This window comes from Mesocricetus auratus, unplaced genomic scaffold (assembly GCF_017639785.1).
Source record: "Mesocricetus auratus isolate SY011 unplaced genomic scaffold, BCM_Maur_2.0 Super-Scaffold_100022, whole genome shotgun sequence".
Classification (NCBI taxonomy): Eukaryota; Metazoa; Chordata; class Mammalia; order Rodentia; family Cricetidae; genus Mesocricetus; species Mesocricetus auratus.
In genome coordinates, this window is record NW_024429203.1 from 6,542,421 (window position 1) to 6,570,420 (window position 28,000).

Sequence of the window (28,000 nt, forward strand, 5' to 3'; positions counted from 1 at the left end):
AAACCCAAGCCGCCCCAGTGGGAGGGCCACTGCGGGGAGCACCGGGAGGTGATACCAAGCTCGGGGAGGGGTCCAGCGTCGGCCCCCGCCTCAGCCCGCGAGGTTGGTACGGACCGCTAGTGGCTCTGGTCCCGCCGGCAGCTCGCGCTCGCGGGGGCGGGGTGCGTGGGGGCGGGGCGGGAGGCGCTGTCACAGCCGCGGCCGCACCGCGCATCCGCCGCCGCCAGCGCCGAGGGCACCACGCGCTGGCCCGCTCCGCTGGGCTCCGGCCGCGCGCCCCACCACCCCGGCCCGGCCGGCCCGCGCGTCGCCTCTTGGGGCTCCTGCCGCCTCTGCGCGCCTGCCCGCCCGCGCCCTCCCGAGCGCTCCGGGGCTCCGGCCGCCGCCTGGCTGAGCCCAGAAGCAGCCGGGCGGTGGCAGCGGGCCGGCTGGGGCTGTGGATGAGCGGGCCGGCGGCTATGAAGTGGCCCCCGAGGGCACGGAGCCGGAGAACGCCCCGAGAGAGAAGCGCGCGCATCGCACAGCAGCCGCCTTGGGGCGCTGGGGCCAGAGCATAGGACTGCCACCCGCGATGGACCGCGCCGGGGACGATATGGACTCGCCGCTGCAGGTCAGTGTCCCGAGCCCCGCGCCCCTTACCGCCGCCGTGCACAGAGCCCCTTTATGTGTCCCCATCAGTACCCACGCCATGTCCGCCTTCGTGCACGCGCGGTGTGTGTGTGTGTGTGTGTGTGTGTGTGTGTGTGTGTGTGTGTGTGTGTGTGTTGCACAAAACGGGGACAACGGGAAAGAGGGCCGACTGCCAGGGCCTGCCCCTGAGGGGGCTAGGAAATGGAGCTAGGATGCTGCCTGCCCCGCTCCGTCAGGATGAAGGCAAGAACTGGTTCTGAGAGTCTTCAAACAACTGGTCTATCTCTTATCTATTCTGCCCCTTGCCACCTCAGCAGGTGGTTCCTGGTGGCCCGCAGGACCACAACAGGAGTGGGGGCCAGCTCTAGCCGCACCCCTGCTCACCAGCAGTCATCCCAACTGCTCTCCTCCCCTGAGCATTTACAATTTAATTCTTTTCAGGGGAGCCAAGCGCTGCATCTTTTCTGTGGGTGCTGATGCGCTGAGAGATGTCAAAAGTGACAGCAAATCCTTCAGTGCAGCAAAGAGGAAGGAGGCAAGACCAGGTCATCACCTTCCTCAGTGGAGTTGATCATACAAAGTTCAGAAAAGGAAACTGAGACATGAGACAAGAGATACAGTATTCGATCCAGCACCTCAGGAACCGGGGGTGCCAGCCTCCTACTAAGCAGCTCAGGTTAGGACCCCACCCACACACCCTCACACAGAACCTTGGTCTTGACCGGCTACCAATTTCTCACCCAGACAGATGTAGTCCTAGTTACGCACTCCCTTGGATAGCTTATAGAAGCTGGAGCTGAGATGACTCCCAGATTTCTACTGCACAGGACCCTAAGAAGGACCTTTTGTTGACGGTGGCTTCCCCCATGCTTGTGGAGAACTTCTCTATGGAGACCAGTTCAGCTGGAGTGCCCGGTAGGATCTTGATCTTGCACTATCTGGCACACAGTTTCAAGCGAACTAGGTGAATATCCATGTGTCTACCACAGAAACAATGGGGTGGGGGCGTGTGTGTAAATGGCACACATGCGGCTTCTTAAGTGACAGTGTTGTGGTGGGTATTTAGCTACGCAAGAGCTGTCGCTCTGGCTCCTCCGACCTTCTTCTGTCAAGACTCACTCCAGAGGGAGGCATTTCCTTCTAGAGCCTGCTCGGTTGGTGAGCACTCTTGGCTTTTCTGAACCAAACATTGAGTCCTCTTTGTGTTCATGCAGAATAAAGATCCCTCTCCACGAGACCCTCACAAAACCTCCCACTCCCAAGGGTCCTGGAGTCGCATGCCATCTCCTTCCTTCTTGCCTTCTCAACAACAGAAAAATGCTTCCTGGGGGATGGGACCAGAAGAATGCATGAATTTGTGCCCCACTAGTCATGGAGGCCATAGTCTTGCTGCTCCTATTTGTATAGCTGCTCCCCAAGTGCTTGGGGATCATGCTGTGCCTGCAGGTGTGGTTGGATGTATGCATGCCACTGGCTTTGGATGCGGTGCTACCGAATGAATGTTCCACCTGAAGCCTGGGGCAGGTAAATCACTAAAGGAAACCCAACTACAGAATGGGAGCCTGTAGCAGAGAAAAGCTGCCCAAAGGGAGAAGCCCACTTTTCAATAGACTTGGATTTTTTTTTAGTGAAGGGGACCAAGTCTACCGTGCCTTCATGATATGTAGCCCAAAGTGATGAGATTTTGCAAGGATGACCTAACCAAGGAGCCAGGCTTTGAGCCAGGGATTCCTGTGGTCCCATGTGGCTAGGAGAGAAGAATGAGGATTCCTGGGTGCTTCTCTGATTGACAGCTGTAGGACAGGTGAGGCCTTGGCAAAAGGGGAAATCGGAGCCTGAGACAGGCAATGAGAAGGAGGCAGAGAGAAAGCAAAGACAAGGTGCAGCAGAAGCTGGAATGTATGAAGCCTTCCTCGGCAAGTCTGCAGCATCCCAACATGGGAGCTGGTGGACTGTCTACTGAGAGAGACTCTGATGGAGTCAGGATACAAAAGTGTTCCAGGAGTGTGAAGGGGACCCTCCTGCTGGGCCATTGTCCAGTATCCAGGAATGATCACCTTCTGACTTTCACCCTTCCTGGGCCTGGAATGGAGTACGATGGGGATGGAAGCAGAGCATGGAAAAGCCAGCCAGACATCTAGGGAACAGGGAAAGAACCCTTCTCTGTGTAGCATCCTGCTTGCCAGGGCTCCAGACTAGATCTTTGGAGATCCCCAGAGACCAGCAAGGAGACATTGTATTTATGGTCCAGAGGAGACAGGCCACTAAAACAGGCTCACCGGGGTCCTACATGTCAGTACCTCCATCCCCAGCTAAGTGAACTTTGACAGGGAGTCCTCTAAGGCATGTTGTCCTGACAGTCTGTAAATTGGGGATCATCATCTTTTTAGACTGTTAAGTCCAAGGGCTATGAGCCATAATTTCATTTATATATCGTATGCATTATCCTTCCCTGCTCTACTATCCCAGCATCCAGACAGCTCTAGAATTGGAAGGCCAGGGGTCAGGCCTGGTCAGTCCAGGCTGTCCCCATCCAAACCGGCTATAGAGACCCCTCTCCCTGTTCAGATCTTCTACAGTCTCCCTCCCACCTTTAACCTATGTAGCTATCTAGACTCTAACTGTGAACTGGGCCCAACTCTTCCTCATCCAGAACCAAATTACCCAGACAGAGCATCTCTCCACAAAAGAGTAGCAAGAATGATGTTTTCATATCTAGTGTTTTTTTCATTGTAATCATTCCAGCAAATGGTTATCTAAATTTTGGGGGGACTTGCAAACATTCTAAATCTATGACCACTTAGCCTCCATACTGAAAGGGGACTATGACCAGAAATCACCCAGAATTCAGTCACCTACTGTGTCCCAGGCTCTGCACCTGGTGACATATTGCATCAAACAGTCTAAACCCTGTGTTTTCTATTTAGCTTTGGGAAGGTTGTGTGGATTGCTTGCATTTTTCCCCTGCAGCTACAGCAAATTTACTTTTCTAATGAGGTTTAGCTCCGGCCAATATTAAAATGAGTCTGCGCTGCCTGCACACACACCAGCTGACAGCAGCACAGGAGGCAGGCTCTGCGCCAAGATCCTGGCATGGATTAAGGCTTTGCCATCACCAATAAGTTCCAAGGTGGGGAGTCTAAGTCTGGATCAAAAGCTGGATGGGTTAGAGGACTTAGCATGCCCAAGGCATTGGAGGTCCTCTGCTCAATGGGCGAAGCCATGGGCAAGATTTTTCTCCCTATGTGCATAAGCTGTGTAGCCCAGTCATGTGCTTATGTGAGGGAAAGTGGACAGCAATGGAGGGCAGAAGGGACAGAGGCAAAAGTCTTGGTGGTCAGAAGTGTCTCTCTACTCCCCTTCTCACAGCTTGGCCTGGATCCTAAGGGTGAGGCTCTGTCATCTCTATGCTGCTTGACTTCTTTGTTTCTAGGACAGGTGAAGGATCTGACCGCTGGGGCCAGGTCTAACTCACTAGGCTCGGGATTGCTGCTAGTTATATGGCTGTGGTTCAGAGCTCGGGACAGCCAATGTTGAGTGTGGGTGGACTGCTTGCCTTGGCACACCAAGCAGTCCCTCACCACTCCAGCCATAGTTCAAGGGCTTAAGAGCCACCTGTGGCCAGTGCCTGCCATCTTCAACAATGCCTTTAGAATGCTGCCTGCAGGCAGAAAGCTCTTAAACGGCTACTGTGACAAAGCCTCTGTACAGAGGGTTTGGCATAGTGTGGTGACAGGAGCCGCAGTGACTGGACTCAGATCTCATATCTCCCTCCTCTTAGTTGCATGCCCTTGGGGTGCCGCTCACCTCTCTATGCCTCTGATTCTTCATCTCTAGAATGGGAATATTATTAAGATGTTGGAGAGGGGATGAGTCATTGTAGTTATTCATGCTAATCGCTCAGGACGCACAGTAGCCTAGCCGGTGCTTTTTTTGTTTTTTTTTATTTGAAAATAGAAAGCAATTTGTATTCTTCATTTTGTTTAGCAATTCACAGAAGCACTTGCTGAGCAGCCCACTCTGTGCCAGGCTCTCTGTCAGCAGCACGTGGCCTTGCCTGCAACACCAACCCCTCCGGAGCCTGTTTCCTGACCTGAGAGCGAATGTGGCCCTAGAGATAAAATACGACTGGAAGTGTGTCCTTACTTTACATGACTGCTTCTTTTTCTGTCTGAAGAAGGAGTCAATGGAAATTATAACTCATTGGAGGAAACACACACACACACACACACACACACTCACACACACACACACACACACACACACACTCACACACACAAAGCAGCATCTAGCTTCAGCCACAAGGTCATCATTATGCCGTCTTGCTGAGTGAGATAAAGGGATTTGAGGGGGCTCTTCCTGGGCCTACTCCCATGCCTGGTCTTGAGAATAGCAAAGCCAGGAGGCTGTGGCTCCAATCTTGATGGCGGGCAGAAGCCAGAAAGGGTCCTGCAAACAGGTATCAGCTTTCACCTACCCAGCAACCGAGTCGGTGAAAGAGCCAGAAAGAGCCCTAAGTTATTGTCCCGGCTGAATCAGTAACTCCCTTGGTGACCGAACCTGTGAGGCACCTGTCTTTTCACCTAAAGTCTGAAGGACATGAACCAAATAGCACGTGCCCACTCAGCAAAACGTCACCTCACATAGGTCCTCTACAGCACCCCCAGGAACTGGTATCCCAGAGGAGGGAAGTGAAGGGAGGGCAGAAAGCAGGAAATCTGTGAGGAACTGGTACACGGATGTCCAGGCTGCCTGGGCCACCAGGCTTCCACAGCACTGGGCTGACCCAGGCTGCTTCCTACACTCGTGGGACAGATGCCACGGTGGCTCCACCCTTGTCTAAGGCCACGCAAACCTAAGTGTCTCCTTCCACACTGTACTCTAACTTGGATGAAACACAGGGAGTTGAGGGGCTGGGACCCTCAGTGGCTTAAGACCTGGCTTGTAACTACTCATAGCCCAGGGCTGCAGCCTTCTGATTGGGGATCACATTCTTGAGTCAGACATTGGTGATCATCCTCACCATACCCCCACCCCACCATCACTGCCCTGGCACCCCGTGAGAGCAAAGCTGCTCCCAGGACGTGTTGGTCCTTGGTTCCCTAGGAAACACAGTGAATGGAGTCATCCACATAACATCAAGGAAGATGCTGTGTTTCAGAGACATTTCCATGGCCATCCTGGTAGATAGTCATTCTTCCTCTCAGCATCTTCATAGTCTTCCTGTTCTCTCTCCCTCCCCACCTTCCTTCGCTACAGACCTCACAGTAGACGTGACGCTGTTTTCAGAGTCTGAGGGACTATGACCAGCTGGCACCCACACTGCTCAGCCACAGGCCAGGGACCCTGGTTCTGCAGCCTGCTTAGGATGATGAACAGCCTCTAGGCATGTGATTTTCTTTCTCCGTCAGAGTTTCTGAACTTAAGCTGACGTATTACTCTCCTAACTCATCACTTGTCGATAGTAACTTCTTCTCCCCCTCATAAATCTCCCTCTGTGTCTCAGAGCAAGCGGCTGCTGCTCTAGCCTCCTCCCCTGCCAGGCTGAGGGCTGCCACGTACGAATACCCATACCCATTATTCTAAGGGCTGCACCCGTAGGTGTGCCCAGAACTGAGTTCTTCAAGGTGACATTGCCAAGAGACAACCAGAAAGGTGCTGACAAGCTCACCTGGGACCACACAGGACACTACGCCTAACCCAACGTCAGGGGAAGTTTGCTGGGCCCTGCTTCTTCTTCAGAGCCCCAGGCCTGTGGGACTGTCCTTGTTGGCCAGGTCTAAATGGACCACATGTACAACCAGCTCTTTTTAATTTATTGTGCTAAGAAAAAATATGTAACATAAAATGTACCATCTTAGCCATTTTAAATTTATAGTTCAGTAGTCAAATATAGTTACTGTTTTATAAAACCAATCTCCATCTTGCAAACTAGAATCTCTTCATCTGTTGAGTACTAACCCTAGCCCTGCACCTTACTCTAGGTTCATCATATGGGTAGAAATTACACTGCCCTTTTGTGACTCATTTCTCTTCTAATGTCCTCAAGGTTCATCTTCGTGGTAGCATGTGTCAGAATCTCTCCCCCCACACACACCCCGCTTTGTAAGGCTAAGTGATACTCTGCCTATGCACGTGCAACATTTTATTTAAACATTCATTCTGTGGACTGGTTCTTGTCTGCCAAGCGTGGAGTACAAAATGCTGGATCGATGGCAGTTGGCCTCAACTGCCCTTCCTGCTGCAGGAAGGACCCAGCAGATATACTGGTACTCAGAATGGAGTTATGTGCTAGATGCCACAGGAGAACAGAGCTGGCAGGAGAGCCCCATTTTACCCCGAGTCTCTTTGGGCCTCTGTTTGCTCCCTCCAGCCATCCTGTGTTTCCTAAGCATCCTTAGGTGTTCAGTCCCCTAGATGAGTATGGCCTTCCTAGTCCTGGGGGCTGAACAATTTAGCAAGTATTGAGACAGACAAAGAAAGGGAAACGTATTCCACACAGACATCCTGGTCACAGAGGATGCCAGTGTCCTGCGCCTGCATCACTCCCACAGCCTTCCTGGAGCCCTGAAGGTGAAACCTACCTGCCTTTTTATGATCTCTGTCAGGGCCCAGAGCCCAAGAGGCCCCGGAGAGCCCTGTGGGGGTATAGCAGGCAAATCTGTCTTTAGTATGTACCTTTGCGATGTTCAAGCGCCCTTTCCAGAGAGGTGATCAATGATGCATAGCCACCCTGCAGCTTGCCATGTAATATACAGCCCAGACACACATAGATAGTGTCAGCATAATCTCCACATGTGGGAAAGAGATTAAGGGGCCCTCCATTCATCACCTCACACCTGCTGTGTTTGCAGGGAGTGGCATACTCAACCTGGCCACTCTGGCTAACACACATTTATTAGCATGCTCATCCAAACACCACAGCACATCACATTAACTGTTTCTTATCCTGTGAGTAGGGATAGCTGATGCCAGACAGCATGAACCTTAGGAACAGAGCAGGCATTCTAGAAGAGGGAGATTAGGGTTAGGGGGTAACAAGAATGAAGCTCCCAGGAACCTGCAACGTGGGATAAAGGGCAGGAAAATTATTGTATGCAGGAGGCCCTAGCCGCATACCCCCATTGGTGTATCTTAGTATCTTAGCAATCCATAGTCCTTCTTTAGGTGGGCATCTTGGAAGCTAGACCGGGATGCAGGACTACCCTGTGCAGGAAGAAAGGAAGGAACAAATAGTCCTCACCAGAGGACAGACCACAGAGCAGCCACAGTGTCTGACTCTCATCTCTTCTCGCCTTTAATCCTAAGCCTCTGCCACTCAGGCTGAAAAAGCAGCACCCTCCTAAGGCAACAGGGGAGAATGCATGGAACAGGGCTTTGGAGCATTGTTAAGAGAGCCTTCTGTGAACAAAAGCAGAGCCAACCAGGCCACAGAGCCAGGTTCCAGGCAGCAGAGCTGTCCCACACATGGGAAAACAACCTGCCTCAGGCCACCCCCATTTATCATGCTACTGCATGCCGGTCACCTACACCCACAGGAGCTGAAGTCCCTGCATCACCTAGCTCTGTGGAAGGAGGAATATGCTAGAAAAATTGCCCAGCAAGCAGTTGGTGCTGACCCATGGGAATAACTGGAGTATCTCCCTTCTCTGCGTCTTTTCCAGGTGGTGGGTTCCAAATGAATTTTTAAGGCTTTTGTTAGCATATATTAATTTTATATAATGTATTTTGTTATGGTGTTTTCATGCCTATGCAGAATGTACTTTGATAATGCTGTTATCCTCTCATGCCCCCCCTAACTCCTGGAATTCTGTTTTTAAAACAAGGTGATTGTGATGGCTGCCACTGCTATTATATTTTTCATGATCTAAGAAATGTTTGTGCTAATTGTGAACCAGATACTCTCCATGGATTTCCTAAACTGACCACAAATAGCCCCATGATGGTTACCCTTAAGGAAACTGAGCTTCAGAAATATTGATGACATTTCTGCTTTGTGTTGGGCACTGGGTCCCAGGTGGGAATACACAGGTTTGACTTGGAGGACAAGCATCAAACCCAGTAAGTGCATGGCAGTTTACAGAACCCAGCATCTGATGACTACACTGGATGCTTGGGTTTGGGGCGGTGGGGGGGGGTAAGCTAGGAAGGCACAGGGCTCAGGGGCATCTCAGCTTGCCAGCACCCTTCTCGGGACACAGCACAGACATCAGTACCAAGGGAATGTGAGGAGACAATGGCCTGGAGCAGCATCAGAGCGAGGACAGTGCTGAGGGAGCAAACTGGTACCAGCTGACCCACCCTCCCTCTGGGACACAAAGCCCTGAGATCACCTGAAAGGCTCTGCATGCTCCTTTAACATGCTCAAGGTTGAGACACGTGGTTCCAGGCTGAGACCCACTCTGTGTTCCTTGGTGTGCTTGGTCCAGTACCTAGGTCTAGTAAGGATCCAGTAGATATCTGTGCCAGGCTCCACCCTAGATATGGGCACCCTCACCCCTACTTCATTCAGGCAGCATAGCAATAGGCTGTCGTCTGTCTTGAGGGTCCCCAAGGGTCTCTCCCTGTCTCAGAGCCAATGACTCTGGGGGCATTGCGGTACTTCTCCGTTTAGGACCATTCTCTGCCAACTGTTGGTGCATGGCAGCCTGGCAGAGGGAGAGATGAGGCCTCCTGGCCAGCTGCCCACGTAGCTTCTGCTGTTTCTGGTTTTGAGCAGCTGTAGCTCTACTAGTCCCTGCTGCCTGGCTGGTAGCAAAATAGGCTGTGTCCCTCCTCTGCTAAGCAGGCATCCATTGGTAGGGTGCTAGCCCAGTGGGTATTCACTAACACGAGACATCCATCCCACGGATGTCCTGAGCAACCCGCAGGCCTCTCACGGGGCCCTAAGCATTGCAGTAGGCTGGGTGGAGAGAGTCTCCAAACCCAGAATGGGTAAGCGCTTAAACAAAGAGAACTCTGCTATACCATGGAGAATCTATTTTGGTTGTGAGCCTAGCCTTTAACGGCTGAGGCATCTCTCCAGCCCTACCATGGAGAATCTAAAGGTGGAGCACACCCCGAGTGTGGTGTCCCTGTGGCATTGAATGGAGTGCACTGCCAGTCCTGAGCCTGTCTCCGGGGAGTGAGTTGAGGTGGGTGGGAGGAGGATATGAGAAGGCTCCTGTTTGGAACAAGTCAGACTCACCAGCTCTCAGAGAGCTCATAATGCAGGAGGAAAGACAGTGTTTGGAAATCAGGAAGCCTGGAAGAAGGCTGGTGACCCACTCGGGGAGGGGGAGGGAAAAGCACCCATCTATGCTCAAACCTCACTCCCACACTCATCACCTGCACAAGGATGAAACGGTGGGTCCAGATCGTGGGTGATACCCAGATAACCCACAGTCTACCTGTGGCTGATCTGTTGGCTCCTGTGAGTTATCGGTTTTTTAAGTGTAAGGTCACAGGAGCCCTGGTGAGCCAGGGGCAAGGGGATCTCAGTTTCTCAGTTTCACCCTAGCATGCAGCTCCAGCAGGGAAGAGCCCTTTGTCACAGGGCTGAGAGGGAGGACTTGCCACTCTCAGGAAGAAGACTGTCGCAGCAGGAAGTCAACAACAGACCTCAGCTGAAGGAGATGTGGTAATGTCACACTACCTATTACCTGGCACAGTTGAAGAAATCGAATGCATACCCTGTGCCTCAGCTTCTTCTCTATCAAAAAAGAAAGAGAGAGGGAAGAAGGAAGGAAGGAAAAAAGCTTTGGAATTACAAAGGTTTAATGATTAAATGAGATAAACAGCACTAGAGGACTTGGAAACTACCCTCATGAAATTTTTAAAGGGCTGCCTCCTACTCCAGCACTGCAGAGAGAGAGAGAGAGAGAGAGAGAGAGAGACAGAGACAGAGACAGAGACAGAGACAGAGACAGAGACAGAGAGACAGAGAGAGACAGAGAGACAGAGAGACAGAGACAGAGACAGAGAGACAGAGAGAGACAGAGAGACAGAGACAGAGACAGAGAGACAGAGAGAGAACACCAAATGGCATGTTGGTGCCATCTCTTTTATAATAATCCCAGGCCCAAGCATTGGAAGCCAAGGGCATATGAGATAGCCTTTCATTTCAACAGGGACCCAGTCCCATAACAAAAAATGAGCTGTAAACTAGTGCTCTATCACTCAGGTGACACGCTAGACCCCTGCACACATGTGCAAGTACATATGTATGTCAACATATGTGTGTCATGACGAGAATCCCTGCCCTCTGAAATCACTCGGGAGGTGCTCTGTGTTTTGCCATCAGTCTTGATGTGTTGTCAGGTTGAAAAATTCAGTCCAACCCCTTTCCAGATTTAAATTATAAATATCACACCTAGGAAGATGAAGGGCAGGGATCTGAGACACCTTTACCAGATGAACTCTTTCTACACCATCAGCTCCATGAGGGCAGTAGGTAGATGTACAGTGGCTGATCTGACAGCAGACCCCAACCTCCCAGGGTCTGGAACAGCCATCGGACACAAGGGCTCATCCCCAGGCACACCAAACAATGGCATAAACCTAGCAGAGAGAAGCAAGGAGGTGGAGTCACAGCAGGGAGGCAGATTTCCAGCTGAGGGGTTATGGGGTGAATGGGCCCTGCTGGGATTGCTCCCAGAGCATTTGTAAGCCCCTTTCCCTGGGACTGGCCATTACCCCGACTCTGGTTCATGGCTTCGTGTCAGGTGGTAAAGCCAAGGTTATCTCTTGGGAAGAAATTGTCTCTGACTAGCCTAGTCCCTCTCTTCTTCCATGACCTGTTCTTTTAAGGAAGCCCTAGGGGACCACCTGGGGTTTCACTGGAAGTAATCAAAAGGAAGCAAGCTAGGAATCCACACCAGCCCCTTCCAAGGCTGAGCGAATCACAGTTACCAGAGTATCTGTTTATTGGTACCAACCACAGGCCACATTGTTTATGCTAATTTTTCCTAACTACCTAATAACCTGTCTGGGGAAACACCATGTTAGCCCCATGAGAAAATGAAGGTTCAGCAAAGTTCCCTTGCCACAGTGTAGGAGGAGAGAGGTTCACGAGATGCCCAGGACCCAAGCTCTTGCCCTATTGCACAGTTCCTCCATGGATCATTCTTTGCAGACAGAGGAAAGAGTACAGAGCTGGCAGAGAGGTCATAGATGTTGATAGAACTTATGGTTTGTCTGGTCCTTGATGTTACAGTTGATGGTTAGGCAAGAGCTGAGGAGCTCAAAAAAGGGGAGGGCCATCTGGCTGTTTGTGGTAGGCAGGCAGCCTCTAAGATGACCCCCATAATCTGTAACTCCAAGTGTTCATATATCAATATCCTCCTATTCCTGTCACTAACTTCTAACCAATAGGCTGCAGTTATCACTATCACAGTTATGTTCCATCATGTAGGACTTCAGTGAACTCTGGATTCTCTCCTTGCTGACTTCACACAGTAAGAGGCCAAACAGAAGAGAGTTGGACATGACAAGGTATGACAGACACAGGCTATAGGAGGTAAGCACCTGCGGCCCCAGTGAGTTTTGCCAACAACCCAAATGATCATGCAAGCAGATTCTCCCCCAGTTAATCCTGCAGATAGAAATGCAGCCCAGCCAATCCTTTGGGGAGACTTCAGTGATCCAGACCTGGAGTCCTGATCTCAGATACCAAAGACAGCAAATAGATGCTATTTTAAGTTCCTTAGCATATAGTAATTTGTTACACAGCAATAGCTAATGAATTTGATTCCCTCGGGATGGTGACATTCTATCCCTAAAGTTGGCATGGCTTGCAGAAGAAGCCCATGACAAGGAAGAAGAGATAACAATGAAGAAAAGTCAAGGAGATGGGAGAAACTGAACATCTCTCTGGACTCAGATTAGATGTAGGGTTCTTTGTGAGCAGGGACTTCCTCCCACATCATGGGGGCAAGTGCTGAATGACCCTACGCTGTCTAACCATTGTCCTATTATTGGTCATTACACACCTTCCCCCACCGAAGCACCAAGTACTGTACCCTCTGCCTAAAGAGTCATCTATCACACCTCTGCTACATGGTGGCTCCTAACTGGTGCTCCTCCATGGACTGGCTGACCATTTCTGGCTGTCCTCAGTTCTCCAATAGCCCTCCAACTGCTGTGACCTGTTTGGCTCTGCCCACCCTCAAGAGTCAGTGAGGTATCTATTGCTAATGCCCTGCCTATTTATACCCAACAATAGGCATAGGCATGTGATGGCTCCACAGGACAAAATATGGGTGTTTGATCTGGGTCCTCCTGCATAGAAGCTCTATGGAAAGTGGATGTTTAATGTAAGTTTGTCCACAGACCACTAACATGACCCAGGTAGTCTCAGGAAACCCAGTCAAGTACCATTATTTATTCTGTTTAAAATTCTGCCATGGACTAGAGAGGATTCAGACTTGCAGAGAACCATGCTAGGCTAAAACCCAATTTTCATTTTTACATACTCATAATCTAAATCTAATTCAAGGCTACTTCCAGAAAACTAAAATAAAAGAATTGCCTTAAAATTTTTTCAACAAACACCATGGCTTTTGACACTGTTGGACTGGAAGAAAAGAAGACAACTGTCCACACCAAATCTGGGGTAACATACTGCCCCCTTCTCCATAAGTCTTCAGCTTGGTTTCCAAGCTGGAAGGAGACAAGATGACAGGAGATCAGAGTCTCATGTTGCCCTTCCTGTCCAAGTACCACAAGTGCCAGGCAGCAGGGGCCAGGCTACAAAACAAGAGAACATTACCATTTCCTGCTCTAGTCCTTCCTCTCCTCAAGCAACATGGAAGTATGATGAGGAAACCCTGTAGACTTAGGAGCATTGTAGCTCCTTCCCGAAGTGGAAGTCTCAAGTGGTTGGGTTCAAGGGTGAACCAGGAGAGCCAGAAATAAAGACCCCAGGAGAATCCATTCAAACGAAGTGGAGTGGATACTGAAGGGAGCAGGATTCCAAGTCTCACCTCCATTTAACACTGAGATCTGAACCTATCATGAAGCTTCTCTAGATCTTGGGCCCTCCTATGCAAAGTAGAGACAGGGTCCCCTGACTACCACGCAGAGCCGCTGGGACTATCAAAAAGATGGGCTTTCAAAAATGTACACCCCAGGTGTCAAGGTGGCATTCAGAGTGGAACTTTGAGAAGACCCCTTCTCCTTTCCTTGCCCTCCCTCTTCTCCCCTGAGTGAAGAGCAGGAGGCTCTACAGGCCCCCATGTATTCTAGGAGCTGTCACTCTGAGAGGAGTCAATACCTGTGTCCTGCACCCCAGGAGAGACTGTGGGCCCAAGGCATCAGAGCTGTGGCTGAAGGGCTGGGGCTGGGTTAATGAAGTATGGATTGACTAGACTGCAAGCTGATTAGCTCTGGCATTGGGCTTTTCCTGAGCAGTGCCTGCAGAATCGATACTAATCCCTTGATCCCATTAGGGGCTCCTGTAGATCTCTGGGACAAAGTCTGTGCCTCCGTTCCTGTGGAGATGCCCTGTGCAGGGAAGAGAGATGCTGGGATTGGGGCCAACACCTCACCATCTTTATCTTCTTTACAATGGTCCCTCAGCCTTCTGTTTCTACCCCACTCTCAAGAAAAGTAAAACATCTCCCCAGCCACCAGGGTCCCCAGCTCCAGCCCCTCCTGTGAAGCTGTCTGTGATCCCATAGAAAGAGAGTTATGCCACTTGTGTCAACTCCCAGGCTCCACAATAATGTTCCACATTCTTCTAAGTATGGATTAAAAGTGTTTTATGGGTGTTTGTTTGTTTGTTTGTTTTATGATGCTGGGGATTAAGCCTAGGAAGGCTTAATCTAGGCAAGAACTATCTCACTGAAAATAACTGTCTGGAAGACACATTTTCATGGGTTTTCTAACTGGGAAGCTAACTATGCCATAAACTCACTGGGCATAAAGCCTTGATGCACAATTAATATTATTCAAGTGGAGATCAATAAGTCCATCTTCATGTACCAGGGCCATTGTTCTAATACCTGTGGGCTCAGAAGAAAGCCATTCTGTCTCTGTAGACTTGGTAAGCCTTGAGTCCACCTCACACACACCTCTGGCCCTCTTGGGCCAGCAGCTACTGCTCCTCCAGCCTTGGGTGATAAGATCTCTTCATTTTGATCCCCTGTCACCCCTCGTTTATCTGTAGCCCACAGCACTTTGAAGCCTGCAGAAAAAAATTCTGTGAATAGCTCTCCCCAACTATCTTCAAGGGTTTGTGGGCTTTCGGTGTGACACGGTTCCATAGGGAGCTGTAATGGCAAGCCTCTGAAACTGACTCTGTACTGGATGCACACATGGACCTCTCTTGCCTCATGTAGAACATGTCTTCATTCTCATAGAGCCTAGTCATCCTAACTTCAGGTTAGCATAACTGCAAACTCATTAGAATCATTCCAATCAACTCCCATGCTTTAAGGCCAAGAGCAGAGGTCAGGGTGGTGAGCAGCGTGAGCAGTCACCCCTGATGCACAGGACATGGCCTGCCACTGTCCCAGTTCTTGCTCCTCATCCAATGGCCATTCCTCACTGAGATTTACCCATTGAGCCCACAATATAGCCTTTGTCCCCCTTCATTGGATGCTTAGAGAACACCAGGGGAATGGAGGCTCCTCACGTCTGCACTTGCTGGGTAGAGAGGCCAGCAGTCACTGCGGCCCATCAGGAGCATGTGTGTGAGCAATGGCATGGGAAGTCATGAACAGAGCAGACCCTTAGCTCCCACACATCTCTACACAGACATGTCCTATCTCACCAAAAGGCCCCATTCGGCCACCTGTTTCTCAGACACCATTCTCTCCACCTTGCCTTCTGCCCTCTTCCAACTTTCTATTGGTTCTTCTGCCTGCCCCAGCCAAGGCTTCAGAAACCATTCTGAGATACATGCTGATGCCACAGGCAATCACCACATTCCTTTCAGCCTAGGCAGAAACCATAGTCTTTGTGTCACAAGCCACCTTGGTCTCAGTGTCCAGTGTAGGGACAGCCTCAAGCCCTGGCCTCCTGCCCACACCCAGGCACTATTGCCAGTAGACCCATGCCCTGCTGGCCAGATGGTGTTCTCCAAGTCTGGGGGCACTCTCTGCTCTACTTAATAACTGCCTGGTAATTAGCTCCACGATTTTGCCACTATGCTTATAATAGCCTCCATTAAAGTTATGGGGTTTTCAAGCTGTAATGGCTTCCAGAGTAATTAATGCACAACTGGGTTTATTGCTAAGTTTATTTTTAGAGCTTGTCTTTCTGTCTCCCCTCCCTTTTCTTTCATAGTTTTTTTTTACCAAAAAAAAAATGTGATGGAATCAGACACTCCTAATGCTCCCCTACATTGGGTCCTTATTCTTCTCATTGTCCCTTCCTGTTCCCTGTTCCTTCTTCCTGTTATGGCATCCTGCAGATGTTGGAACAGTTCAGGGAGCTATGGTGGAGGAAGGGGGCTCTTAAGCCAGTGTTTATCCAGGCAACAGCTTACAGCCACATGGCCTCATGCAATTCCATCATTTTGTCTCTGACCATCTTTGCTTACCCATCTTGCTTCAGTGACTCCAGCTGCAAATAGAGACACACACGTACCTGCCTCTTGGGGGTAGCTATGAGTACAGCACAGAGTGGATGTCTAAACACTGTTAACTGTCTTTCTCATTGGACCCCATGAATGCTGTAGGAAAACTGGTTATCATGAGCAGTGGCACAGGCAGATACAAGGGAGGCTGAGCACAGGCCTAAGCGGCTGCCCAGAAGAAGAGGCGTGAATGCAGGAAAGCAAGTGCCCACACAGGCCGAGGTCATGCAGAGCTCACCTTTCTTGTTTTTCCCAACTTGGACTCAGAACCTACACCCTCAACAGGCTCATTTGAGAACCAGACATTTCTGAAGCCCTGGAGGGATCTGGCCTCCCTGTGTTGGCCTGTTGTCTGTTTCTTATGATAATACCCGAGCGCTAAAAAAGGAAAGGAGTTTGCTCCATGGTTCTGGAGTGCAAGAGGACCGTGTGCTGCTGCCGCTCATAGAGGAACGTGGAAGAATGAGCCGACAGCCATGGAGGAAAGGGGGCATGAGAGATGCCACTGCTTTAGAATAATGTGTTCTCGAAGGCGTGTGAAAGGCATGAATTCCCCTTAATTCCATCATCAGTCCTTATAGGCCTCACCTCCCAACACTGCCACAAGACAAATCTCAACCTGTGTTTCAGAGGGGGGAGACGGCATTCCCAGGAAGCTGCAGGCAATGCTGCACATAACTCAGCATTGGCTCCTTCCTGGGTGCCTCACCGTTGGCTTATAATGTGGCATTTAACCCTCTGGTCTCATTCCCTAAGGAACGAGTGGTCGGCGGCTAACACTAATTCTGGGAACTGTGAGCCCTTCAGGAGAAGGACTGGGCATTGGATGTGGCTCACCTAAGGTGGTGCTCTTTGGTAGAAAGCAAGAGCTGGTCTCCCAGAAGACACTAGGACTAGTGGAGAGGAGACATGAAAAGGAGGAAAAATGCGCACCATTTCCAAAACTGGGTCACAGAAAGTTCTGGTTGGCCATAACTCTCAACCTTGGCAGAGACCAAGAGTACATGCAGGCAGGGTGAAGCCGACTATATGGCTTCTGGGTGACTGTCTACCATGTAGTGATGGACTCTGGCTTGTTGGGCAGGTTGAGGGCCCGTCAGAGTGCGAAGTGCTATGCCAGCTATGGTCTCAGCAGCATCTGCACGGGAGGGAGGCGGGGAAGAGAGGGGAAAAATGTCATCATTCCGAAGGGAGCTAAGGGCTGGCTACACTTACTCTTTTGTCACAAGGGAGAGCAAGTGCCCACAGCAGTGGCTACCAGCGGATCCTCTGCAGAACCTGGAGTGAATTCCATCGGGAGCTTTCTTGGGGCTCTCACTGCTGCTGTTTTTGAGAAGCGTCCTCAGAGAACAGCCCCCTCTACCTGCTGATTGCCAGTTCTGACCAGAGACTCATCTTGTGAGGAGAAGGTGTCCTACAAGGATCCCCTACAGGCATAAATAGAGGAGGGTACTTAGGGCATTTCCTCATGATGTCCAATCCTCTGCTACCCCGTGAAGGAGGCCTAACTATGACCCTGGGCCAAAGCTATGAAGAAGCTACCTATGCTAACACGAACATCACAGCAACCAGAGTTCCTGGCACATTTCTATCAGGGGCCACCGTGAGTGCTCTCTGAGAATTAATTCATTTGGTTCTGAGGACAGCTTTGGAAAGCAGGTGACTGATCAACAGTTGAAAACCTAGTGCAAACTAGTTGACGAAACTGTCCAAAGGCCACAGCTTTTGTGTGGGCCAGTTAGGATTGAACCAAGGCTGGCATCTCTGAGGTCTGTGTCCTTTTGCACTGCAAACCACTGTTCTTGTGGGTGTCTGCATGTCAGGGAAGGACACAGGCTCGTTCAGCCAGACAGAAAAGGCCCTGGAGATGTGGATGCTCTGCTGAGAGACTCTGGATGCTGTGGGTCTGAGTTGGCCAGCCAGCCTATGTGGTCCATGTCCACATCTCTGGCCACTCATCATTGTTCTCTCTTACAGGTATCAACCTCTGAAGGTTCCTGACCCTGCCCTGGATTACTGCCCCTTCGCAGACTCCCATCAGGCTGGACTCTGCAAACTTGCTTCCGCAATGGGTGGGTGTGAGCGCTGGTGAGAGTTACTGGCCAGTGTTCGGCTTCTGCCTCCCTGTGCCTGGCCGGCCGGCCCATGCCTATTCTTTTCTCCCTTGTGCTGCCGGCGCTCCGTGGCCACTCTCCCCTGACCTTGCCATCGCTCAGGTAATGAGGAGCTGTGGGTGCAGCCAGCCTTGGAGATGCCGAAGAGACGGGACATCCTTGCGATTGTCCTCATCGTGCTTCCCTGGACACTGCTCATCACCGTCTGGCACCAGAGCAGCCTCGCACCTCTGCTTGCTGTACACAAGGGTGAGCCCAACCCCACTCCCACCCTGGCCTGGCTTTGGTAATAAAAAGCTGTCCTGCTATTATTCTTTTTACACCTGGGCCCTGACCTTACCTTGGGGTAAGTTTGGCCTTCTAAGACACCACTGAAAGCCTCCTCCTCCCCCTCCTTCTTCTCTTCCTCCTCCTGGCCCCTTCCATCTCCCCAAACACATTGTTTTAAGTACCTGGGATTTGTTATAATCAAGCATGACACAATCCAGACAGACAACAAGTCAAGGGAATTGAAAAAGCCACTTGTTACTCTCAGTTCTCAAGACAAGTGGGTATACCATGATACATGAGGCAACATGGGGGGGCACTAGGGCTCTGGGCTGGCAAGCAGAGGGGTGAAGCAAGCTAGGACAGAACCTATACTGTAGAGAGCCTATACTGTTATTTCTGTAGAGAAAGGCCATATGAGCAGCCAAGCAGGCTTAGAGTGGATGGTTTAGTCAGATGTTCCCTTTTTTGAGGCAGGGTATTACTATAAAGCTCTGACTGGCCTATTACTCACTACGTAGCCTCCGCCTCTCAAGTTTTGAGACTACCAGTATGCATGATCATGCCAGACTCAAAGGTGGTAGAATGGATGATTTCTGTGGGCTTTTGAATATTAGGGTGGATTCTCTTGCCCTGCATTTGGGTCTTGGGTGATTTCAGCAAGAGGAAGACAGGCTTGTAGGCTGTCTGATCAAGATACAGGGATGTGGTCAGTTGTTTACTGTTTCTTAGGGACCACTAGGAAGAGTAGTCCCTTCTAAAGACCACAAACCTCCGGATTGTCAAAGCAGTATCAAATTTTAAATAATTAAAACAAGCAGGATTAATGTGCATACAAACATACATACCCAGTTCCATAGTGTGCAAGGATGGGCCACTCAGCAGGGGTGCCGGGGAAGCAGAGTCCAGGCCTATAGTGTTTTGGGTTTTGCTTTAATTTTGGATTGCTGAGGGGCAACCCCAGGCTTGCTCTGTAGGTAAGTGCTGTATCTATCGAGCTACATCCCAGCTTTATCGTGCTGCAAAACCTTTCAAGGACAGGGTGTCACTCGCCTCCTTTGTCCAGCTTAGGAGACTAACTGGGCAAAGGTCTGAAGAGATGAAGAGTCTTCCAAAGAGCAAGGGGAAGAGCTGGGATTAGAACAGTGTCCTTCAGGCTATGAGTCCCGAGTCATCTCTTTTACTCACACTGAATATCCACCCTCAGACCTTCCTTGCCTGCCACATCTAGCTACTTCTCATTCAGTCTTACTAAAGCTACCTTCTGCCCCACCCAGCTGTGACAATCTCAGGCTGGCAGTTCTCCCATTGCAAGGGACACCATGCTCCCTGGGAGCAAAGAAGAAGGTGCCCAAGTCCTTCTCATAACAGATGGGTGCTTTGTGGTAAGGTGTGGGGAGCAGCTGTAGTCGGAGACCTCAGTCGATATGGCTCTAACGGTATGCGGGTCACAGGCCATGCTGTGCTCTCCACTATGGAACGCAGGCAGTCCTTCAACCTCCCTGCAATCCCTCAGCCTTCTTGCTACAGCCCGACTGCCCTTGCTGGGCACTCTGGTTCTCTACATGACATCATCCCCTGTTCATGATTCCAGTGCCTCTCTTTGAAGCTTGTCAGTTTAGACTCACTTTTATCCTTTGACATCATTCCAGAGGGGTTAAAACTACCATATATAAAATGACATAATGTCTGTCATCATCTTGGCAAAGTGAGGGTCACAGACATCATACCAAGAGCCTTTTAGGATTCAGGGTTGCAAAAGCCCTGAAACCAGGGGCAAGGGTAGGGTGCAGGCTGCAGCCAGGCCCTAACACATGGAGAACTCTCCCAGGACACAGGCTTCTACCTGTTTAGTATGATCTGGATAGCAGAGGACTGAACAAAATGGCTCTAAGTCTTCACCCTCAACCCCAGACTCCAAAATATGATCGGCTACCAGATAAATGAATTCAAACATCCTGCTCAGAATATCCTGGACGTTATCCCTTTTTCCTTAACGTTGTTTCTTTTCAACTGAACCTCAAAGCCCCCTTTTACAAGCTACATCTCTGCCAGTCTTCCTGTTCCCCCACACTCAGCATTCGATCTACAGCATGGGTAACAGCCTCCATGTCCCTTGCGACACCAGTTTGTAAGCAACCCCCAGGAGACAAAAGTGAATCACTTGGGTTCATCTGCATTGGACTCCACACTTTGCAGAACCTCGTGGTTAATGGTGATGGCAGGACAGCAGGAGTCACGGCTCAGGACCCTCTGTGTCCACATTCCAGCCAGCCCTTTCCTGTGGCTTGCTCCTATCATCCTCATATAAACCACACGGAGCCACAAGTGGGCTAGCTAGTGTCCTACACGGGAGTTGACAATAACTGTGCCTAGTAGTGGTCCAAGCCCTTGATTTGTGTTGTAATCTATACAATAATGCCATCAAACAGATGCTATTATCATTAGCTAATATTATTAGCTCCATTTTATGGTCACTGAAATCAGGGCATCAGAATCTAATAAACTTGTTCTAGATCATGCAGTTAGTCACAGCAGAAAGCAAGGTCTGAGCCTATGTTCCAAGTCTGCCCTCTGGCCGTTACTATCCCCACTGAGATACACATGAGCCGTGAGCACGACACAGCGACCCTGCTGAGTATAAACAGGCATGCAGGTGCACTAAGGCACGTGCACACATGAACATATACATCCACACATGCACACTTGGGAAATCTTGAGATGTGTCTGTTTTCTGTAGCTCTAGATTTCTCATTTCCATGGGATATTTTGGATGTGTCACATATACATGTAGTAGCATTACACTACATGAATTCTTCAAACCCAAAAGCCTAACTTGGAGATCAGGGAGTTGGTGAAATGAGAATGCCAAAAGCCTTGCTTGCTCCTCCTAGCAGGCCTGCCAACTTCCCCAGTCAGGAAAATGTTCCAGATGTAAGAAAACCTTGGTCCTCAGAGCTTCCCCAACTTGAAACAGGTTACTTTCAAAAAATTAAGAAAGTGATGGCTCCCCCTACCCACGTCTGTGAGCATGTAGTCAGAGGACAGACTTTTGCAGGCATCTTTTTCCTCCTGGCATCCTTGGGGTGTAGATGCAAAACGCTTACTGGGTGCTAGGACAAGAGAACTGTTCATAGTCCAGAGAGCCCAGTGAATGTGTCTAGAAGGTACTAATTAGGCTGGGTGAGGTGGCACATGACTTTAATCCCAGAACTCAGGAGGCAGAGGCAGGTGGATCTCTGAATTCAAGGGCACCCTGGTCTACAAAATGAGTTGCAAGACTCGGAGTTACACAGAAAAATCCCATCTCAAAAAACAAAACAAACAAAAAAGAAGAAAATACAGTATTGAGAGATTGGCAGCAGGCTAATTGGGAAACTTAAACAAGTGTCTAACCAAAATGGAAAAATGTCTAAACTCAAATGACATTCGAGATTCAAAACTGTATTGATAACTATGAGTAAAACCCAATGGAACCAAATGTAGTAGCTAAATGCTTTGTTGTATAGCTAAATGCTTTGTTGTGTACCAAAATCCAAAGACTGGCTTGCATAGGACAGGAAAGCCAGGTCTCTCCTGGCTCAAGGGTTTGTGGGAAACCTTGGGTCCCTTCAGACTGTGCTGTAATCACCCACTCCCTGGCTTTGTGGAATCCACACCACAGAACCCAGCTGTTCCTCCCTGCTACGTGGTCAGTTTTAGCATGTGAGGAAGACACTTTGGAGGTGAGAGTCAGGGCACTGTCATTTAAACCCTGATGCATTAAGGAACGGGAGATAGATGACTGAAGGTGGCCCGCTGCATCCAAATAGCTGCAGGCATGTTAAATATGATGACGGGGGCTTCATTTGTGCATCATCCCAGGAATCCAAACTAGGAAAATTCTCATGAGACTTCCAGGACCACAGGTTGAAAGCTCAGGCCTAAAGATGGAAGCAGCTCTTCAGAGGGGCAGGGGGAAGGACTGTCTTGGAAGGGTGGGTGACTTTGAGAGCCATGTATCAGAGCCAGGCCAGCGCCCTCGTCCCCCCACCCCCTTCCCCCCGCACCACCTTCTCCCACCTCTGCAGATGAGGGCAGTGACCCCCGGCGTGAGGCACCACCCGGTGCAGACCCTAGGGAGTATTGCATGTCTGACCGAGACATCGTGGAGGTGGTGCGCACAGAATACGTGTACACGAGGCCGCCACCGTGGTCCGACACGCTGCCCACCATCCACGTGGTGACGCCCACCTACAGTAGACCAGTGCAGAAGGCAGAGCTGACACGAATGGCCAATACACTGCTGCATGTGCCCAACTTGCACTGGCTGGTGGTGGAGGACGCTCCTCGCAGGACGCCCCTGACAGCGCGCCTGCTGCGCGACACTGGCCTCAACTACACACACCTGCACGTGGAGACACCCCGCAACTACAAGCTGCGAGGTGACGCCCGAGACCCTCGCATCCCACGTGGCACCATGCAGCGCAACCTGGCTCTGCGCTGGCTGCGGGAAACCTTCCCACGGAACTCAACTCAGCCAGGCGTGGTGTACTTCGCAGATGATGACAACACCTACAGTCTGGAGCTCTTTGAAGAGGTGCGATAGGGCCCAGAGGGAGAGTGGGGGGGGGCTCAAGGAGACTGAAGGAGGTAGGGCCCAGACCGAAATAGGAGCAGAGGGTAGTCCCCATGAGGGGACACTATAGACACGTGCAGGAAGCCCTGGGCTGGGCTCACTTTACACTGCAAAGAACCAGGAAAAGAAATGGGAAAACCTCAGTACAGGTTAAATGAATCCAGCCCATTAAAAGGAAGACTGTTGACGCTTGTAGCTCCCAAGCCCTAGTCCTTACCTAGAGGTTTGTTCTCTGAAAGAGACCTTTTCATGGGATCATTTAACACAGTCACCAGAAACCTCTCTGGTGGACAGTTTGAGTGTGCCTGTTAAGTTTTAAGGAGAGAGGCTCAATAAAAATTTTAAAATGACAACATATTGAAATGTTGATCAAAATCTTGGCTGAAAGATGCCTTGAATGCCTAGGTAATATTCCTCCAGAGATTAGGGGCCGAGGTCTGGCGACCAGACTGGGAGGGACCCACATGCATCATATACTCATTAAGTGAGCTACCTCCTATGGGAATGGGTAGCATTTTCATCCTAGATTTGCATCCTGACTCACGTTCTCACCTTGTAGATGCGCAGCACGAGGAGGGTGTCCGTGTGGCCTGTGGCCTTCGTTGGTGGCCTTCGGTATGAGGCCCCAAGGGTGAATGGGGCAGGGAAGGTAGTTGGCTGGAAGACAGTGTTCGACCCCCACCGGCCATTTGCAATAGACATGGCTGGATTTGCCGTCAACCTGAGGCTCATCTTGCAGCGAAGCCAGGCCTACTTCAAGCTCCGTGGTGTGAAGGGAGGCTACCAGGAAAGCAGCCTCCTTCGAGAACTTGTCACCCTCAACGACCTGGAGCCCAAGGCCGCAAACTGCACAAAGGTAATTAAGACCCTCTTCAGAGCTGACGGCTGGGAATGCAAGCACTCCCACACACCGCCAGACCTTCTGTAGATCCACGGGGAAGAGGCCGCGAAAGAGCTTTGTCTACAGTCCCCACCCAGGACGGTAGCTTACTGTAAGGCGGCCACACTGATTAAGCAGGGAGGTGGGGAGGGGTTTCCATTGAGGAATTCCAATGATTCCTAACTCCATATGAGGACATCTGTGTTCCATGCCCCCTGCTGAGAACTCACACACACACACACACACACACACACACACACAGAGAGGCAGTTATACATGCACATATGCACAGCGTATGCACATATGTACACAGATGTGCTTTCAGATGCCCACGTGTGTGCGTGCACATACACATCCACACAGCCACACATGCACACTTGGGAAATCTTGAGATGTGTCTATTTTCTGTAGCTCTAGATTTCTCACTTCCAAGGGATATTTTGGATGTGTCATATATACATACTGCAAGAACGAGGGTGTAGATAGAAACAAAGAACAGTTAAAAAGTCTTGATGGGGCAGCGGTGGTGGACAGAGAGCAGGGGAGAAGAAATACTCGCAGGGTTTGGGAGGGAGCCGAGAGGGAGCAGAATGACTGGGGACATGCACCACTTCTTTTGTGTCTCTGGACCTGCAGATCCTGGTCTGGCATACGCGGACAGAGAAGCCAGTCCTGGTGAATGAGGGGAAGAAGGGCTTCACCGACCCCTCGGTGGAGATCTGAGGCTGAGGATGCAGGTAGGACAGAAAACCTGCATGGTCGCTGCAGTGCACAAGCAGCAGTGGTTTGGGATACATCTTCCATCTCTGAGGGCTCTTAGTCCTTAACTGTGGGAGGACAAGACCACTGTGGGCAGAAGCCTAGCCAAAGCCCTCCTCCTGTTGCGGCCCCCTCAGCTAACTGGCAGCTTTCATGAATACAGCTGGGTCCTTCTGCAAGCATCACCTTCCTCCACTGTTGCTATCATGATGGCCATGGCGTGTGGCCCACAGTGAGGGACATTTTCACCTGGTTCTATGGATTACTTCAGATACAGAGCTGTGGCGAGAGTACACGATACCAGATCAGTGCCCCGTGACTCTCAGTAGCAGGTGAAGGAACTCACTGGGCAGGAACGCTGGAGCCCACACCACTGCCAGGCTACCCCTCTCCTGTTTTGGCTTGTTGTCACTTCTCTGCTCCCAATTTTTTTAATGTGGAATGGGCTGCCAGAGCACTGAAATCAATCTATAACAAACCTTATGTAATACTTCGTTTTGATTATTTAAATCCCATTGGGGTAGGCCACCATATTTACCTACACTTTAGAGGTGACAGCAATGTTCAGAAAAGAAGCTAAATGACTTGCCTAAATTGACACAATAGCCCAAGAGATTTATGCTAAGTGACTGACCAGGCCAAGTATTTTGGGAGGCTTTTTGTGCTCTTGCCTTTTGGAGGCATCACTCTCAGGATTCACTGCTCCAGACTCTACCACAAATCTGGGAGCTCATACCAGACAAATACCTTCATTTTGCCAGGACATCATCAGGCACCACATCTTTGGGACTACAAGGAGTCATCCTGAACTTAAAGTCCTTGGTTAGTGCCTCTTAGAATATGTCATCTTACCAGGTCACTAGAATAACCTCCACCACTTGCTTTTCAAAAATGGTGTCTGAGGGGAACCCAGAGAGGCCCCGTGGAGTCCACTAGGGGCTCGGGATTGAGCAGTCAGTCCTACATGCAGTTCCAGCTCCATCTCGCCCCAGGCTGACACCTGTGCTGTCCCTACTTTCCCCACACAGGAATCTCCTTCTCAGACCCTGATCTTTGCCTTCCATCCTCTCCCATGGCTGATAGTCACTCTGAGGCAGACTCCCGAGGAACAGCATCACCTCTTGTCTATTCTGAGGGCTTCCAAGAAAGTCCAGCTCGATGCCAGGATAAAAGACAGAGAATTTAAGCACAGAATCCCAGGCCTGTTGTTCTCTCCATCAACATGGCCAGGGGCTTGAGAGACCGGAGAGCTGGGGCTTCCAGCTGCCAGCCAAGCCCGGGCTCAGCACACCTCCTTGGAAGCTTCCTGCGTTGGTGGGGCTTAAGCAGGTGACCCCGTCTTGGAGTGATGCTGGAGCTGAGGGAGGTCAGAAAACCCCACTGTCCAGTGCAGCATGGCTCTTCATGGCTCCCTCCTCTTGGGCCCAGCATGACTACACAGCATGTGCCCAGCCGGGACATTGTGAAGACCAGAGAGCAGCCCGGGACGTGGAGATGTCCCACACTCCTCTTTCACACCTGCTCTTCCTCAGAGCTGCTCCCAAATCAGAAATACCTCTGGCTCTCCTCTGGTTCATGTTTACAGGGCATAAGGCTGTCTTGGGTCCCACCTGGCACCCAGCCCTGCATCAGGGGAGCCTGGGCCTTCCTACAGCTCTCCCTGTACCTCAGGCTGTGGGAGAACAAAGCCCCTTCCCGTGTCCCTCAAGCCTCCTGTGCCAGAACTGGCAAGGTGGTGGGTCTAGAGCCAGCACAGGTCACTGACTGACCTGGATTAAGAACCGCGTCACCCAGTGTCCACACTGCCTCTCCAATACCCGCGGGCTGCAATGCCCCTTGCCTGGCTTGGACCGGGGAGGCAAAATGCCCTCTTCCCAGAACCTGAGAATCACAGACCTCCGGGCTGGAGCTAACAGTAATAAATAGGCAGAGCTCTTCCCGAGAAAGTGTGAGGCACAGCAGTCACAGCCCCTTCCCACACTAAGTCCGGTGAGGGGTGCTTTAGCCGGGGCCTCGGAGACAAGAGCGGGAGTGTTTGAACACTGAGAGGAGGTGAGACCTGCTTTGGAAATCACTCTGTCTTACACAAAATGGGAACGCTTGCAAAGCCAGCCTGCCTCGTGCCCACTGCCCCTTCTCCACTCCAGAGAAAACAGTATGCCCAGCCTGTTGTACCCACTCACCCAAGAGAAGCATGGGTGTCCCGCATCTGAGAGGCCCCTGACACTGGCTGGATGGGGCCCCCTAGTGGTAATCTCACTCCAGCTCCTACAAGTTGGAAGCACAATTTTCCTCCCACGTGGGGAAAAGGAAAGGGCACAAGCCCACTGAAGAGGTGTTTATTTTTTAACCGCTAACAGCTTTCCCCTCCATTAAAACTCATAGGACGGACCCGAGAGTCATTCAGAACCCGTTCTTGGGCGGATGGGACTCAGTCCACACACCTAACATTCAGAAAATAGCATCAGCTGCCTATCCTGACATGGATTTAACTTCCCACAGCCTTCAGGAAACCATCTGGTGGGCTGATTCCACAGCCACCTTGCAGGATATCCCCCTCCCCCGACCACTTACACTTTGGATGTTACTTTGGAAATTTACCCCTTGGCATCAAGTGGGTGGCAAGGGAGAGGGAGGAAATGGCACAGGGCATCTATCTGAGGAGTGAATTTATACCTGGGCACTCTACTGCTCATTCATAGAAACTGAGTGAAGGCCAAGGTCAAACTAGCTGCTGAGGCTGCCTTCTTAGCCAAAATCCAGTGCTCCTTTTTAGGAAATTGAAAATGAAAACAAAATGGGGGTATTATTATTATTATTATTTTCTGGCAGATGCTAGTTCAGTTGTTTTCACCTAATATCCTCTCTTAGCTGCATGTGTCTTTATTTATAATTACAACCCTGGTGGACTGCAGCCCTCATCTTTGTTGAGAATGAGTTTGTTACAAATCAGAACTGGGTCCATGTTGACAACCTGTTCTCCAAACCCAGGCTGTTCCCCACTCCCTCGCTGGAAAGCCCCACCACAGGAGTCAAGCCAGGCTTCAGGAGCTCCACAGGCAGAGGCTGGTGTGAGGGTGGAGCCCAAGCGGCTGCACCATCTGGTCTGTTTTAATTTAACTCTATTTAATTTGTTTTCAAAATTAAAAGTCAAATATGGTTTTTAACAGTTG

At 50.6% G+C, this 28,000-nt stretch overlaps 1 protein-coding gene across 4 annotated transcripts; it reads left to right on the forward strand.

Moving 5' to 3' along the window:
- The first annotated feature begins 320 nt into the window (after window positions 1-320).
- Window positions 321-27,994, forward strand: B3gat1 (beta-1,3-glucuronyltransferase 1). Of its 4 annotated transcripts, XM_040729770.1 has the most exons (8): window positions 325-610; window positions 12,023-12,127; window positions 18,167-18,261; window positions 18,406-18,552; window positions 22,641-23,149; window positions 23,748-24,044; window positions 24,705-24,805; window positions 25,856-27,994. In XM_040729770.1, the coding sequence occupies exons 2-7, from the start codon at window positions 12,105-12,107 to the stop codon at window positions 24,789-24,791; spliced, it is 1,158 nt and encodes a 385-aa protein (XP_040585704.1). In that variant the 5' UTR covers window positions 325-610; window positions 12,023-12,104; the 3' UTR covers window positions 24,792-24,805; window positions 25,856-27,994. The 4 variants fall into 4 exon arrangements, with proteins under 4 accessions (XP_040585707.1, XP_040585704.1, XP_040585705.1 ...); XM_040729773.1 differs by lacking the exon at window positions 12,023-12,127 and having other exon boundaries at window positions 321-610; window positions 18,167-18,277; XM_040729771.1 differs by lacking the exon at window positions 12,023-12,127.
- The last annotated feature ends 6 nt before the right edge of the window (window positions 27,995-28,000 follow it).

Coding starts and splice junctions, on each gene's coding strand:
- B3gat1 (XM_040729770.1), top strand. CDS start 12,105: ATGACAGACACAGGCTATAGGAG. Junction 23,150..23,747: donor GTCTGGAGCTCTTTGAAGAG/GTGCGATAGGGC, acceptor CTCACCTTGTAG/ATGCGCAGCACGAGGAGGGT. Junction 24,045..24,704: donor AGGCCGCAAACTGCACAAAG/GTAATTAAGACC, acceptor CTGGACCTGCAG/ATCCTGGTCTGGCATACGCG.